At 44.3% G+C, this 16,078-nt stretch overlaps 1 protein-coding gene across 2 annotated transcripts in view; it reads left to right on the top strand.

The window, feature by feature from the left end:
• The window catches only part of pde3a (phosphodiesterase 3A, cGMP-inhibited), a 96,565-nt gene that overhangs the window by 74,419 nt on the left and 6,068 nt on the right, over positions 1-16,078 (top strand). For both annotated transcript variants that reach the window (XM_014153016.2, XM_014153017.2), the window contains 8 exons: positions 6,807-6,880; positions 7,016-7,200; positions 7,400-7,540; positions 9,332-9,443; positions 9,748-9,855; positions 10,657-10,877; positions 11,127-11,330; positions 11,619-11,780. In XM_014153016.2, coding sequence (XP_014008491.1) covers positions 6,807-6,880; positions 7,016-7,200; positions 7,400-7,540; positions 9,332-9,443; positions 9,748-9,855; positions 10,657-10,877; positions 11,127-11,330; positions 11,619-11,780 — 1,207 coding nt within the window. The remainder of the gene's footprint in view (positions 1-6,806; positions 6,881-7,015; positions 7,201-7,399; positions 7,541-9,331; positions 9,444-9,747; positions 9,856-10,656; positions 10,878-11,126; positions 11,331-11,618; positions 11,781-16,078) is intronic.

Below are 16,078 nucleotides of genomic sequence, written 5' to 3'. Positions count from 1 at the left end.
CTTCCTCTGAGGCACATGGACTCACGCCAGAGAGAGAGAGAGAGAGAGAGAGAGCAGTGAGATAGTCAAAGAGAGAGAGAGAAATAGATAGAGCCTTCCTCTGAGGCATATGGACTCACGCCAGAGAGTCACAGAGAAGGTCCCGCTGCAATGTTCTAAGACAAGAGGACATGGATAAGGAGTACAGGTTGTCTTTATAGCAGCGACAAGATGTTCAGTTATTAAGATGAGTGATCTAAGGAAGAAAAGTCCACCACAGAAGAAATACATAAAGACAATAATGAAGGGCTGGATGTGGGAGGGTTATAAGTGTTGAGATGGTGGACATAAAGGAAACTATAAAGTAAGTGATGGAGGCCAGGGCTGTGTTGTTGACATGGGAAGGGAGTACTGGGGTGTATTCACCAGGAACCAAATGGAAACAAACGGGAAGGGACATACTGTACCTGAACTTGTCCAATAGAAACTCTCGTTTCCATTGTGAAACGTTTTGTTACGGTTTGCACTAGTGGATATGATGGTCTGAGAGAACTTGATGACCTCAGTGCGGCTTTTGACGTTATCGATGTCTAACAGAAGACAGAGGGTGTTCTTTAATGAAAGCCTCTCCAACATAATCCAGGTAGAATCAGGAATTCCCCAGGGCAGCTGTCTAGGCCCCTTACTTTTTCAATCTTTACTAATGTCATGCCACTGGCTTTGAGTAAAATCTATATATGCAGATGACTTAACACTATACACGTCAGCTACTACAAGGCGTGATATACTGCAACACTTAACAAAGAGCTGCAGTCAGTTTCAGAATGGGTGGCAAGAAATACATTTGTCTTAAATATTTCAAAAACTAAAAGCCTTGTGTTTGGGTTAAATCATTCACTAAACCATAAACTTCAACAAAATCTTGTAATGAAGAATTTGAAAATTGAGCATATTGAGGTGACTTAACTGCTTGGAATAACCCTGGATTGTAAACTGTAATGGTCAAAACATGTTGATGTAACAGTAGCTAAGATGGGGAGAAGTCTGTCCATAATGAAGCGCTGCTCTGCCTTCTTAACACACTATCAACAAGGCAGGTCCTACAGGCCCTAGTTTTGTCACACCTGGACTACTGTCCAGTCGTGTGGTCAGGTGCCACAAAGAAGGACTTAGGAAAATTGCAATTGGCTCAGAACAGGGCAGCACGGCTGTCCCTTCAATGTACACAGAGTGCCTAGATTAAAAAGCAAGACAGTGCCGATAGAGATGGCAGCTTCGCTTCTAGTCCTGTGCAGTATTTTGTTTTTTTAATATATTATTTCTTACATTATTATCCCAGAAAACCTTAAGTGTTATTACATACAGCTGGGAAGAACTATTGGATATCAGAAACATCAACTTAACATCACAACCAGCACTACGATCAGAAATACGACTTTCCCAAAGCGGATCCTTTGTCTGCACCTCCCAGGGCATTTTAACTGATTCCAGAGGCCGACCCATAACAACTCCGTCGGAGGAGAGAGTGCCGGAGCGGTCTTCTAGTGAGGCTTCGGATGCGCGCACACCACCCACCGCTTCCAAGTATATTACTCGCTAATGTCCAGTCCCTAGTTAACAAAGCAGTCGAAATCAGGGCAAGAGTTGCTTTCCATAGAGATATCCGGGATTGTAACATACTCTGTTTCATGGAATCATGGCTAGCTGGGGACATGCTGTCGGAGTCCGTACAGCCAACAGGATTTTCAGTGCATCATGCCGACAGGAATAAATATCTCTCCGGTAAGGTAGGGTGGGGGTGTGTGTTTCATGATTAACGACGCATGGTGTAATTGTAACAACAGACAAGAACTCAAGTCCTTTTGTTCACCTGACCTAGAATTCCTCACAATCAAATGCCAACCTTATTATCTCCCAAGACAACTCTCCTCGGTTATCGTCACAGCTGTGTATATCTGCCCGTAAGCGAATACCAAGACGGCCATCAAGCAACTTCACTCGACTTTATGCAAACTGGAAACCATATATCCTGAGGCTGCATTTATTGTAGCAGAGGATTTTAACAAAGATCATTTGAGAACAAGGCTACCTAAATTCTATCAGGATATCGATTGCAGTCCATGAGCTAGTAACACGTTCGACCATTGCTACTCTAACTTCCGCGATGCATACAAGGCCCTCCCCCTCCCTTCTTTTAGCAAATCCGACCATGACTACATCTTGTTGCTCCCCTCCTATAGGCAGACACTAAAACAGGAAGCGCCCATGCTTAGGTCTATCCAACGCTGGTCTGACCAATCGGATTCCACGCTTCAAGATTGCTTCTATCACGTGGACTGGAATATGTTACGGGTAGCCTCAGGCAATAACATTGATGTATACGCTGACTCGGTGAGCGAGTTTATAAGGAAGTGTATAGGAGATGTTGTACCCACTGTGACTATTAAAACCTTAACCACTGTGCGGCCTACATCCTGCGAAAACTCATATCGCCATTAGCATTTCAATTTTTTTTACAAATTATATCGTTTTATAGATACACCTCTCCTAAATCGAACCACGTTGTCAGATTTCAAAAAGTCTTTACAGCAAAAGCAAAGCATTAGATTATGTTAGAGGAGTATATCGTAAAAGTAGCCACATTGCCATTTTCCGACCAACCACATGCATCACAAATAACCAAAAAACAGCTAAATGCAGCACTAACCTTTGACAATCTTCATCAGATGACACACCTAGGACATCATGTTACACAATACATGCATTCTTTTGTTCGATAAAGTTCATATTTATATATAAAAACAGCATTTTACATCGGTGCGTAACGTTGACTAACTATTTTCCCTCAAATGCATCCGATGAAACAGGGCTACAATTTACTAAATTACTATTCGAAAACATTTTTAAAATGTAATATTGTCATTCTAAGATTTATAGATGAATATCTCTTGAAAGCACCTGTAATGCCAGATTTAAAAATAACTTTACTGGGTAATCACACTTTGCGATAAAAGGGGATGCGATACTCAGAACAATAGGCTAGCAATAGCAATAGGCTAGCCATCTTGGAACAATCGCATATCACATCTAGTCTTGTATACTATTGTCAATAATCCCTTACCTTTGGTTGTCTTCATCAGAAAGCACTTCCAGGAATCCCAGGTCCACAACAAATGTATTTTCGTTCGAAAAAATGACTCCTTTATGTTCCAAGAGCTTGTTCTTGTTAGCGCGTCTGAAGGCTGCTCCAAAACTTCCGTCGGCCACGGGAGAGCCATTTCGAGAAAATGCATTTTTTTCCCATTTAGGTTCGTTCAAACGTCAAACGTTGTATAACATAAATCTTCAGGGCGTTTTTCAACAAGAGAGCCAATAAGATTCGAGGGGGACAATTGCATTGTGTGTCAAAACGTTTCGAAAGGGGAGGGTAACCAGGGGCGCCGGTGTCATAATGGTGATGGCCCTCTCCGTGTGACTACGTTCCACAGCGTCTCATTCATTCAGTTTTAACAGTAGAAGGCTCAAACCAATTTGTGAAGACTGGGGACATCTAGTGGAAGCAATAGGAAGTGCTCAATGAACCATAGCTCACGGTGTGATTAATGGGCAACGTGATGAAGTTGAGTTCGCAATTCAGAATTCCACTTACTGTTTCCATCTGTCTCGGGGTTTTGACTGCCATATGAGTTCTGTTATACTCACAGACACCATTCAAACAGTTTTAGAAACTTTAGGGTGTTTTCTATCCACAGGTATTAATTATATGCATATCCTAGCTTCTGAGTTTGAGTAGGAGGCCGTTTAAAATGGGCACAATTTTTTTTTCAAAAATCGCTTTAGCGCCCCCTATCCTAGGGGAACGGCAAGAGGTTAACTAACCAGAAACCGTGGATTGATGGCAGCATTTGCGCAAAACTGAAAGCATGTACCAACGCATTTAATCACGGCAAGGCGACTGGAAACATGGCCGAATACAAACAGTGTAGTTATTCCCTCCATAATACAATCAAACAAGCAAAGCATCAGTATAGAGACAAATTGGAGTCGCAATTCAACGGCTCAAATATGAGACGTATGTGGCAGCGTCTACAGACAATCACGGATTACAAAATGAAAACCAGCCCCGTTGCGGACATCGACGTCTTGCTTCCAGACAAATTGAACAACTTCTTTGCGCGCTTTGAGGACAATACAGTGCCACCGACACGGCCTGTAAACAAAGACTGTGGGCTCTCCTTCTCCGTGGCCGACGTGAGTAAAACATTTAAACGTGTTAACCCCCGCAAAGCTGCCGTACCAGACGGCATCCCTTACCGCGTCCTCAGAGCATGCGCAGACCAGCTGGCTGGTGTGTTTACGGACATATTCAATCAATCCCTATCCCAGTCTGCTGACTCCACATGCTTCAAGATGGCCACCATTGTTTCTGTTCCCAAGAAAGCTAAGGTAACTGACCTAAATGACTATCGCTCCGTTGCACTCACTTCTGTCACCATAAAGTGTTTTGAGAGACTAGTAAATGAGCATATCACCTCCACCCTACCTGTCACACTAGACCCACTCCAATTTGTTTACCGCCCCAATAGGTCCACAGACGACACAATCGCCATCACACTGCACACTTTCCTATCCCATCTGGACAAGAGGAATACCTATGTAAGAATGCTGTTCATTGACTACAACTCAGCATTCAACACCATAATACCCTCCAAACTCTTCATTAAGCTTGAGACCCTGGGTCTTGACCCCGCCCTGTGCAACTGGGTCCTGGACTTCCTGACGGGCCGCCCACAGGTGGTGAAGGTCGGAAACGACATCTCCACTCCACTGACCCTCAACACTGGGGCCCCACAAGGCTGCATTCTCAGCCCCCTCCTGTACTCCCTATTCACCCACGACTGCGTGGCCATGCACGCCTCCAACTCAATCATCAAGTTTGCAGACGACGCTACAGTGGTTGGCTTGATTACCAACAACAACGAGGCAGCCTACAGGGAGGAGGTGAGGGCCCTCGAAGTGTGGTGTCAGGAAAATAACCTCTCACTCAATGTCAGCAAAACAAAGGAGATGATCGTGGACTTCAGGAAACAGCAGAGGGAGCCCCCCCCCCCCAATCCACATCAACGGGACAGCAGTGGAGAATGTGAAATGTTTTAAGTTCCTCGGTGCACGTGGACCATCCACACAGACAGTGTGGTGAAAAAGGTGCCTCAGGAGGCAGAAAAAATGTGGCTTGTCACCGAAAACCCTCACTGACTTTAACAGGTGCACAATTGAGAGGATCCTGTCAGGCTGTATCACTGCCTGGTACGGCAACTGCACCGCCCAGAACTGCAGGCCTCTCCAGAGGCTGGTGCCGTCTGCACAACGCATCACTGGGGGCAAACTACCTGCCCTCCAGGACACCTACAGCACCCGTTGTCACTGGAAGGCAAAAAAGATCATCAAGGACAATAACCACCCGAGCCACTACCTGTTCCCCCCTTTTCCATCCAGAAGGTGAGATCAGTACAGGTGCATCAAAGCTGGGACAGAGAGATTGAAAAACAGTTTCTATCTCAAGGCCATCAGATTGTTAAAGAGCCATCACTAGCACAGAGAGGCGGCTGCCTACCTATAGACTGGAATTTGTTAGATGTTAGGTTTTGTTGTGGAACTGTTAAATATTATCTGTTAGATACTGCTGCACTGTCGGATCTAGAAGCATAAGCACGTCGCCACACTTGCATTAACATCTGCTAACCATGTGTATGTGACCAATAACATCTGCTAACCATGTGTATGTGACCAATAACATCTGCTAAACATGTGTATGTGACCAGTAACATCTGCTAACCATGTGTATGTGACCAATAACATCTGCGAACCATGTGTATGTGACCAATAACATCTGTTAAACATGTGTATGTGACCAGTAACATCTGCTAACCATGTGTATGTGACCAATAACATCTGCTAACCATGTGTATGTGACCAATAAAATGTGATTTGATTTGAATAATATTCATGTCAATCTCTCATGGCTCCAAGTAGAGGAGATGTTGACTTCATCACTACTTGTTTTTGTAAGAAGTATTGACATGTTGAATGTACCGAGCTGCCTGTTTAAACTACTAGCACACAGCTCAGACACCCATACATACCCCACAAGACATGCCACCAGAGGTCTCTTCACAATCCCCAAGTCCTGAACAGACTATGGGAGGCTCACAGTACTACATAGAGCCATGGCTACATGGAACTCTTTTCCACATCAGGTAACTGATGCAAGCAGTAGAATCAGATTTTAAAAAAAAACATAAAAATACACCTTATGGAACAGTGGGGACTGTGGAGAGACACAAACACAGGCACAAACACAAACACACGCATACAGATACACACGATAACAAACGCACTCTACACACACATAAACATGGATTTTGTATTGTAGATATGTGGTTGTAGAGTAGTGGCCTGAGGGCACACACTTAATATGTTGTGAAAAGTGTTATGAAATGTAATGTCATGTAACATTTGTTTTGGTATATAACTGCCTTTATGTTGCTGGATCCAGGAAGTAATGGGGATCTTTAATAAATACAAATACAAAATATATCCACCCCTGGATCTGGCTGTGATGAGAGGAATAATGTCGTTGATCCTGGGTCAGCTAGAACAACTGACCTTGGTTTCTCTCATGCTACTGATGCGGTTAACTCTTCACTTATCCTCTTCTTCACTTTTCTCCTCTTCCATGAGATATAAATGTCGAGCCTTTTGTCATATTGTAATTATTTACATGTTTTGAATATCCTTTGTTTATCTGTCCTCTGTCCCTCTCTCAGCTGTGGTAGACCGTACAGCAGGCTGAGCCATGGGGAGGGGTCTATGGACAAAGGGGACATAATACCCCACCCTGGTAAGCAGTAAAAGGACACTTATCTACTTCTCCAAATATGTCTTCTTTCTTAGTGTTACATTTATATCTGCCACGTTGTGAGCGTGTCAACCACCTGACTTAACCCCTGAACCCTGATCTGTCCTGTCCTATAAGATGACCCGGCAGTGGCATCGTCAGACTATGAGAGCACCTACGAGACCAACCACAGTGACAGCAGTGACTTTGCACAGAATGAGGACGACGGGGAGGGGGCCAAGAAGCCCTCAGACACCCAGGACGGGTGTAGGTCGTACCAGCCTGAGGGCATCGTCCTGCACCCCCTACTGCCACCTCCAGAGGTATGTTCCACTATAGAAATGCATTGAGTGGAATGAAAATGGGTCTACAAATATGCTAAACATTTCATGGCTGCAATATCAATCTATCAACACATTATAAAATGATGCATTTGATTCGAAGAGCAAATACCAAATAACATGCTATACTATTACCCATAGCCACTTGAAATTACCCTTGATCCTGACCCCTGACCTCTAGGACACACAGCCCATCCTGGCCCCAGAGCCTCTGGTGATGTCAGAGCTGGATCCTCTGATGACTCAACTCAACAACTGGAACTTCCCCATCTTCAACCTGGTGGAGAAAACACACGGCCGCTCAGGATGCATCCTCAGTCAGGTGAGAACAGGCCTCAGCCAGGTGAGAACAGGCCTCAGCCAGGTGAGAACAGGCCTCAGCCACGTGAGACTTAGCTAGGGAAGAACCAGTGAGTACAGGTGAAAACAGCACATCTTCAACCTGGCAGAGAAGACACACTGACAGTCTGGTTGCATCCTCAGTCAGGTAAGGATAGATACAGCCTTAGTCAGGTGAGAACAGGTGAGACTTAGCTAGGTGAGGATAGTCTTCAACCGGAGAAGACCCACGGCCAATTAGGTTGCATCCTCAGCCAGGTAAGGTTAGCTACTGTAGAGCCAAGTGAGAAAATTCCAGACCTATTCAGGGAAGGATAGGTATACAAGTAAGAATACTGCTGTGAAAACAGTCCATTGTGAACCAAGTGAGAATGGCTCAGACTTCAAATCAAACTTTATTTAAAATGCATTTTAAATCGCAACACAATTAAGAAAATACATTACGACAATGCAATGAAAAATAGTTAAAGCAAACATGAAGCAGTAAAAAGTATGAATAAAAAGAATATAAAACACAGATGATGTTAAAACAGTTACTGATTAAAGGCCAAGCTAGAAAGGTGGGGTTTTTAACGTGATGTAAAAGCCTCAATGGTGTCTGTCCCTCTTACCTGACAGGAACAGCTATTCCATAACTGAGGGGCTTTGATAGATGGACAAATCTGCTCCCCCGATGTGTCGAGTGATGCCTGTGAATAAAGCACTGTGAGATATGGGTGGGATTACACTGCTATCTACTGGTTGAAACGGGAGTTACAAGTTATTGGAATTGCGGAGTACTGTAAACCAAGACAGCAGTAGGGTCTTGGATTACACTCAGTTTTCTACCACAAAACACCAGAAAATGACCAGAAAGAGTAGAACCAGCTCACCTGTTTTTACACTATTATTTGATTATTAGATGTTACATTTGTCTTTTGAAACAAATATTTAAAAGGAATAGTTTCACCATATTAAAACGAGAGGTCAGTTCACATAACAGGGCTGACCTTAAAATGAGGGACAGGTTTTTTTTCTTCTTAAAATGAATCACTAATCACATGAAATAAATAATAAGCTTTAGAAATGACTTTATCGAAGCAACAAAATAATTACGGCTTTACGATGTTACTGAACATTTTGGGATTAAGTGAATTAAAATCTTGCTAGAAGTCATATATGGTGCACAGAGGCATAGCCGCATGAATTAGGGGTGCTGGGGGTGTGCACTGGGCCTTTACTAGTCCTGTATTAGTGGACCTATATAGCTGTCTGTAGCGTGGGAAAAATAACTTTCTCCACTCACACCTTCCTTGTCGATCCAAAATTATCACGCGGCTATACACAGAGGGACATATCAAAGTGCTGAATTTTGCAGAAAATCTTTAATCATATGAAACAATCAGATTTATTGAATTTCCCATTTGGTCTATATTAAAGTGCACTTGATTTAATATAACAGGCATTTAATTCAATATTGGTGCCCGATTTCTACTTAAAATGGCTCCCGAGTGGCGCAGCGGTCTAAGGCACTGCATCTCAGTGCAAGAGGCATCACTGCAGTCCCTGTTTCGAATCCAGGCTGCATCACATCTGGCCGTGATTGGGCCAGCGTATCCCGGGTAGGCCGTCGTTGTAAATAAGAAGTTGTTCTTAACTGACTTCCGTAGTTAAATAAAGGTAAAATATCAAAGGGACTCATTTTGTGGAAAGACCCAAGTAGCAGCATCACAGCTTTAGGTGTGAAGAGAATAACTTGGTGGATGGGATAACAGTTGTTCTATGTGTGTTCCAGGTTTCCTACCGCCTGTTTGAGGACACAGGACTGTTTGAGACGTTCAAGATTCCTGTCAGGGAGTTCATGAACTATTTCCATGCTCTGGAGAACGGATACCGGGACATCCCATGTGAGCAAACATTACAATCAATCCTCTTTGTGAATATGCTTTGTAATACACACAGTTCCATCAAGTACTCGAAAATATCAAAAACGTTTGAATGAAACTATCGTAATCCAAACTCTGTGCAGCGGTGGTGCTAGCACTGCCTATTCTATCCACAAGAGGGATGTATTGGCTTTCTCAATGCAATCACAGCACTATTTCTGTTCCCTCTATCTCCACCTGTCTCTGTATGGTTTGTGAGGTCTCATTATCATCCAGTGAACTAAGTTAGTATTACAGTTAGCATCTCCTCTCCCTCCCCATGCAGACCACAACAGGATCCATGCCACTGACGTGCTCCATGCCGTATGGTACCTCACCACCCAGGCCGTGCCAGGCCTGCCCAACCTCCTCACAGACCACAGCTCAGATTCTGGTGAGGACACACACACACATACACATTCAAATACAAGCATACACACATGCACTGACACACACAAATGTGTGCACGCACACTCCTTTCCTCTGCTCTCCATTCCTTTGTGTTCTAACTGAGGCTAATATCCTATGTCTATAAGCCTACTGTTGTATGCCTGTTGCTGATGGCAGCCAGGCAAACCCAGTCCTTCTGAGGCTCATTTAGCTACTGTATATTCATTCATACACACCAACCACATCAGTAGCTTATGTGAAATGGCATAATATTGTATAACATCAGCGTTACAGTTTGCAGACCGGAGGCTGTGGAAGTTCCCAGAACAGTGTTTCCAGTGAGATCGGATGACCATTAGTTCATAGTCATCGACAGTTCTTTTACCTCTCGTTCTCTATGTGGAGCTGTTCCATAGAAGCCTATCTCCTCCAGTCAGAGGAACACAACAGACACCAATGTCAACACGCTGATCGTGACCTGTTTGTTCTTTACTCAACCTGTCTGACTGGGCTGGCAGATGGCCTACTCTGATGGCTGGGGTCTGATGTTTGTCTAGGGCAGGGTGGCTGTGGCTGTCTGTCAGTCATGTTGTTTTCTGATGCTCATGTCATCCCATACACAGATTTGCCCACACATTAGCACACAGACACACACGCACACTTGCACGCACATAGACTACACCCGTTGACCCAAATGTTTTGTGCTAAAGTTTCCGATTTGTTACGACAATTCCCATCACCCCTCACCTCATTTACCTGTGTATCTATCGCTCTGACCCTTCTATCCCTGTGTGTGTGTCCCCAGACTCTGACAGTGGGCTCCTCACCCCCAGCCATCCCAGCCATATAGGCCATACAGGGTTCCTGCTTTCTAAGATGTCTGCGGTGATGGAGGAGGGTTATGGATGTCTGTCTGGCCTCATCCCATCCCTGGAGCTCATGGCTCTGTATGTGGCTGCAGCCATGCACGACTACGACCACCCTGGACGGACCAACGCCTTCCTCGTGGCGACTAGCGCTCCTCAGGTATGAAGGGATAGAGGGAAGGAGGGAGGAAGGAAGAAGAGGGAGAGGATGGATGGATTGATGGATGGTTGGATGGATGAATCTAACGAAAGGAACTGGAAAGGTGAAAGCAAAGTCCACCAATAATACTTTCATATCTTGTGTTCTTCTCAGATCACTGAAGAGATAAATGGAGGAAGACAAAAGGACCACTGATATGCACCAATGATAACTAATGAGTGACACGTTGCTCTCTGTCTCCCCCTGTAGGCCGTGCTATATAACGACCGCTCGGTGTTAGAGAACCACCACGCTGCGTCAGCCTGGAACCTGTTCATGTCCCGGCCAGAGTACAACTTCCTGGGCAACCTGGAGCATGTGGAGTTCAAACGCTTCCGCTTCCTGGTCATCGAGGCCATCCTCGCCACCGACCTCAAGAAACACTTTGACTTCCTGGCAGAGTTCAACGCCAAGGTAAACGGAACCGATGGTCACGAGCTTCTAATCTATACATTTCTCTTTGATGTACTGCGTATCTACAGCTGAATGGACTGAAGCGCTATGTCATTTTCTCTGATGGTTGACAACTTACAGTATGTCAGGAACAAGCCTGTAGGGGAAGATCTGAGGTTCTTTTACTCAGAGCTTTTCCTCTTATGCTCTCCTCGCTTCTCTCTGATAGGTTGAAAGGAGGTGGGGATAGAGGATGTGAGGACGCGAGGAAAGACATTTGAGATTCATTTAACCCTTGCTTCTCTCCAGGTGGGTGATGATGGCTGCTCGGGCATCGACTGGTCCAATGAGAACGACCGGTTGCTGGTGTGTCAGATGTGCATCAAGCTGGCGGACATCAACGGCCCACTGAAACACAAGGACCTGCATCTACAGTGGACCGAGGGCATCGTCAATGAGTTCTATGAACAGGTACGTGTATTAGGTCTAGGTTTGCCAGAAGATACTGACCCTACCATTACGCTTGTTTACACTGAGCTGAACTGGGGTCAGAATGCAATCGTTACATTAAGATACGAGATATCCGTCAGAAAACATACCTCAATGCAGGAATAGAATATGCCACTGTTCTCCAAATTTTACCTTTATCCACACTGCTCCATCAAGAAGACTGAAATACTGCTAGTTTTCCCAGAAAACTGCCCTTTTCGTCCTCATGCTAGCTAGCAGTAGCCACCGCTAGGGTGACCTGAATTGAATTAAATAAACGTCATTGATCCCCAGTGAGGAAATTAGGTGAATGATGCATCTTGCCATGGAGAGCCGACGTTTACAAAATTACAATGATTGGTCCAAGGGGGGCGCTGCATCATTTGTGGGGGACGACATGTATGCAGTCGCCTTGCTGTTGTTGTCTTTCTTATGCACCCTTGCCCCCACCCCCATAAAACTGACTGATCATGAAATGGTCATTACACTACCTTCTGCATAAATAGCTATGATAGACTTGAGAGGGCATAGAGGTGCAATGATATTTCTCCATCAAATGACATTGACATGTGTTCCACTTGGTACTAAAATAGAAAGCAGGCCACTTCATGAGTCCATCACGGTACTGCTCAGTGTGAAGTGGTACAGGTGCCTGGAAACAGCCCACTCTCTAGTAGCAATGCTGCTCATTAGTCAGAGACGGACGGGTGCCTAGCAATCACACCACTGATCAGGAAGAGAGACTCTAAGTGGTCAGAGAATGATCAGCGTGTAGGCAGATATATTACAGAAAGGAGGAGATAGGAATCCCGTTGGGCAATGAATGGAGGAACGTATAATGCCCCACCCAGCAGACGGTCGACCTATCTCGTTCATGTTGTCATGCTGTGTTACATGGTTGCTAAGCTAATCGTAATGCAATCCCTTCTAAATGTCAGGGTATGAGTCGAGAAACCTGCCTATTTTTCTCAAAAGTACGTAATGTCACGATTCCAAAGCTATATGATATTGCAGAGACAAAGTTAATTATCTCACATCTCGGAAAGATTTGTAATGTTGTACTTATTGTTCACATAATTCATGCTGATGTTGGGCTTTTGAACTAGCGCCCAATTGACTCCCATTCACTCCTTGAAGGAGTGCTTTTCTTGTCCCAGAATCGACCAGAATGAACCATGTGACCCATTGACGACGCATGGGCAACGTAGACAATGGCCGTTAATACGATTCCCATCATCAGAATAGGTAGAACCAATGGATACTCCCATTCAAATCAAAGTTCTCTGATGTGAAGTGTGGAATCGTGGCCATACTGGGTCTACCACTTCTAGAATATTCTATGCCAGTGTTTCCCAAACCTATCCTCAGGTACCCCAAGTCAGTCCATTTATTTGATGTATTTCAGATCTGACACTTTAAACTAATGAGGGGCTTGATGATTTGTTGACCATATAGTATGTGGATTGGTTGGGGGTACTCAATGAGAGGTTTGAGAAACACCCTTCTATTCATTGACCATTAATAGACTGTGAGGAATAATGTGAAATGTAGAACTACATTTGTTCTTCTGTTTCTTTATCAGTAATGTTGATGTGACACCCATCAACACACATTCATTGAAGAAGCCATCCTGGTATGTTGGCAATGTACTGCATAATGAACCATCTATTCAAAATGGGACCCTGGCATTGATGGAGAGACGGTTAGATTGTCACTTGGAATGGAGAATGTTGATGTATTGACACAATGTGTCACTCTACAGTGACAGGAGCACCAAGTGTGTAGGTTATAATCGGTGCTACTGTGATTGACAGCGCAGTCATCTTGTTTTTGTCTGTCTGCCTCTTCAAAGCCTGATCTCACTCAATGATGAAACCCAGACCGTCGTTCAAATGTCAAATCTGCTTGCGTCCTTGGAGGGAGAGGGAGGAAGAGAGAGAGAGAGAGATAAAGGGGAGGGAGGGAGAGAGAAAGACAGGGAAGTAAAAGAGGGAGTGGGAAAGACGGAGGAGAGAGAGGGAAATAGAGGGAGGAGAGAGAGAGAGAGGGAGGTGAGAGAGACAACGTGTTGTTGTACTGCAGTTTAGCTGACCTACTTGTGTCATCAGTGACAGTCCTCATTCACACAGACAGAGATGCAGCAGCAACACGTCAGATCACAGAGTGAACTGTGCTATGCCTCAAGACATGCACACGAAGAACAAACACACCAGGGTCAGTAGTAGTATACCCACAATCCTAACGCTGACCATTAACGCAGTAAAAACGTCTTAAAGATCTGACCCTGTATCAGTGGTTAAGTTGTAACTTTACCTGCTCCTTGACACCTGTCTTTAGAATACATTTTAATGGTTCAATACGCCCCTCTACTCTAGAGTAGCACCTCTCTCTCTCCCTCTTCACTTCAGACACTCATTTCAGTCCACTGCACTGACTGGCAAAAGCTCCGCTGGTTACTATGGCAACAGGAGACCTTGCCTGCTGCTGTCCACCTCGAGTGTATAAGCCCCTGACGTCAACAGGCACATGTATATGTATCCTGCTATAAATCACTTTACTATACATGCATATACATGATCTTGTCAGTCAGCCAATACTGGACCTATAGATGAACTCGTAGGCTTCCCCTAGCTTGATAGACGTGTGCCTTTTGCTGTTTATGTTCTTGACCCAGTTTGAAGCTTTGATTATTCAGTAGCTAATCAGTAGCTGGTGGTTGCTGTTGGTTTACCACTTAGAGACTGAGACTGGCTGGTGAACAAAATGAGAGATATACAAATGTTGATATGTTTTCTACCATCAGTTGGAATGCAGTTGAATGTAGTTTTACATCATTTCTGATGGTCATTTTTCTCTCTCTGTGTATTAGTACCTCAGCTGTGACTCCCTCAGTGCATTTGATTCCAATTTCCCTCATATCATTGGCTGGTTGACTGATTGATTGACTTTCCTCAGATAGTGTTAAATGGTAATTCATATTATATTTGCATTAGACATTCAGCAGAAGTGCTTACCCAAAGCGATTTAGTTAAGTGCACTGCATTTATTTTAAGATAGCTAGGTGAGACAACCATACAGTTGAAGTCGGAAATGTACATACACCTTAGCCAAATACATTTAAACTCAGTTTTTCACAATTCCTGACATTTCATCCTTGTAAAAATCCCCTGTCTTAGGTCAGTTAGGATCACCACTTTCATTTGGTAGCATTGTCTTTAAATTGTATAACTTGGGTCAAACGTTTCGGGTAGCATTCCACAACCTTCCCTCAATAAGTTAAGTGAATTTTGGCCCATTCCCCCTGACAGAGCTGGTGTAACTGAGTCAGGTTTGTAGGCCTCCTAGCTCGCAAACACTTTTTCAGTTCGGCCCAGAAATGTTTTACAGGATTGAAGTCAGGGCTTTGTGATGGCCACTCCAATACCTTGACATTGTTGTCCTTAAGCCATTTTGCCACAACTTTGGAAGTACGCTTGGGTTCATCGTCCATTTGGAAGACCCATTTGCGACCAAGCTTTAACTTCCTGATTGATGTCTTGAGATGTTGCTTCAATATATCCACATAATTTTCCATCCTCATGATGCCGTCTATTCTGTGAAGTGCACCAGTCCCTCCTGCAGAAAAGCACCCCCACAACATGATGCTGCCACCCCCGTGCTTCACGGTTGGGATGGTATTCTTTGGCTTACAAGCCCTTTTTCCTCCAAACATAACGATGGTTATTATTGTCAAACAGTTCTATTTTTGTTTCATCAGATCAGAGGACATTTCTCCAAAAAGTACGATCTTTGTCCCCATGTGCAGTTGCAAACCGTAGTCTGTCTTTTTTATGGCGGTTATGGCGGTTTTGGAGCAGTGGCTTCTTCCTTGCTGAGCGACCTTTCAGGTTATGTTGATATGACTCGTTTTACTGTGGCTATAGATACTTTTGTACCCGTTTCCTCCAGTATCTTCACAAGGTCCTTTGCTGTTGTTCTGGGATTGATTTGCACTTTTCGCACCAAAGTACGTTAATCTCTAGGAGACAGAACGTGTCTCCGTCCTGAGCAGTATGATGGCTGCGTGGTCCCATGGTGTTTATACTTGCATACTATTGTTTGTACAGATGAATGTGGTAACTTCAGGCGTTTGGAAATTGCTCCCAAGGATGAACCAGACTTCTGGAGGTCTTCAATTTTTTTCCTGAGGTCTTGGCTGATTTCTTTTGATTTTCCCATGATGTCAAGCAAAGAGGCACTGAGTTTGAAGGCAGGCCTTGAAATACCTCCACAGGTACACC

The sequence above is a fragment of the Salmo salar genome, chromosome ssa17 (assembly GCF_905237065.1).
Source record: "Salmo salar chromosome ssa17, Ssal_v3.1, whole genome shotgun sequence".
NCBI classification, from domain to species: Eukaryota; Metazoa; Chordata; class Actinopteri; order Salmoniformes; family Salmonidae; genus Salmo; species Salmo salar.
Note: the sequence above shows the minus strand (reverse complement) of the source record. Positions and strands in the feature narration are given on the sequence as shown.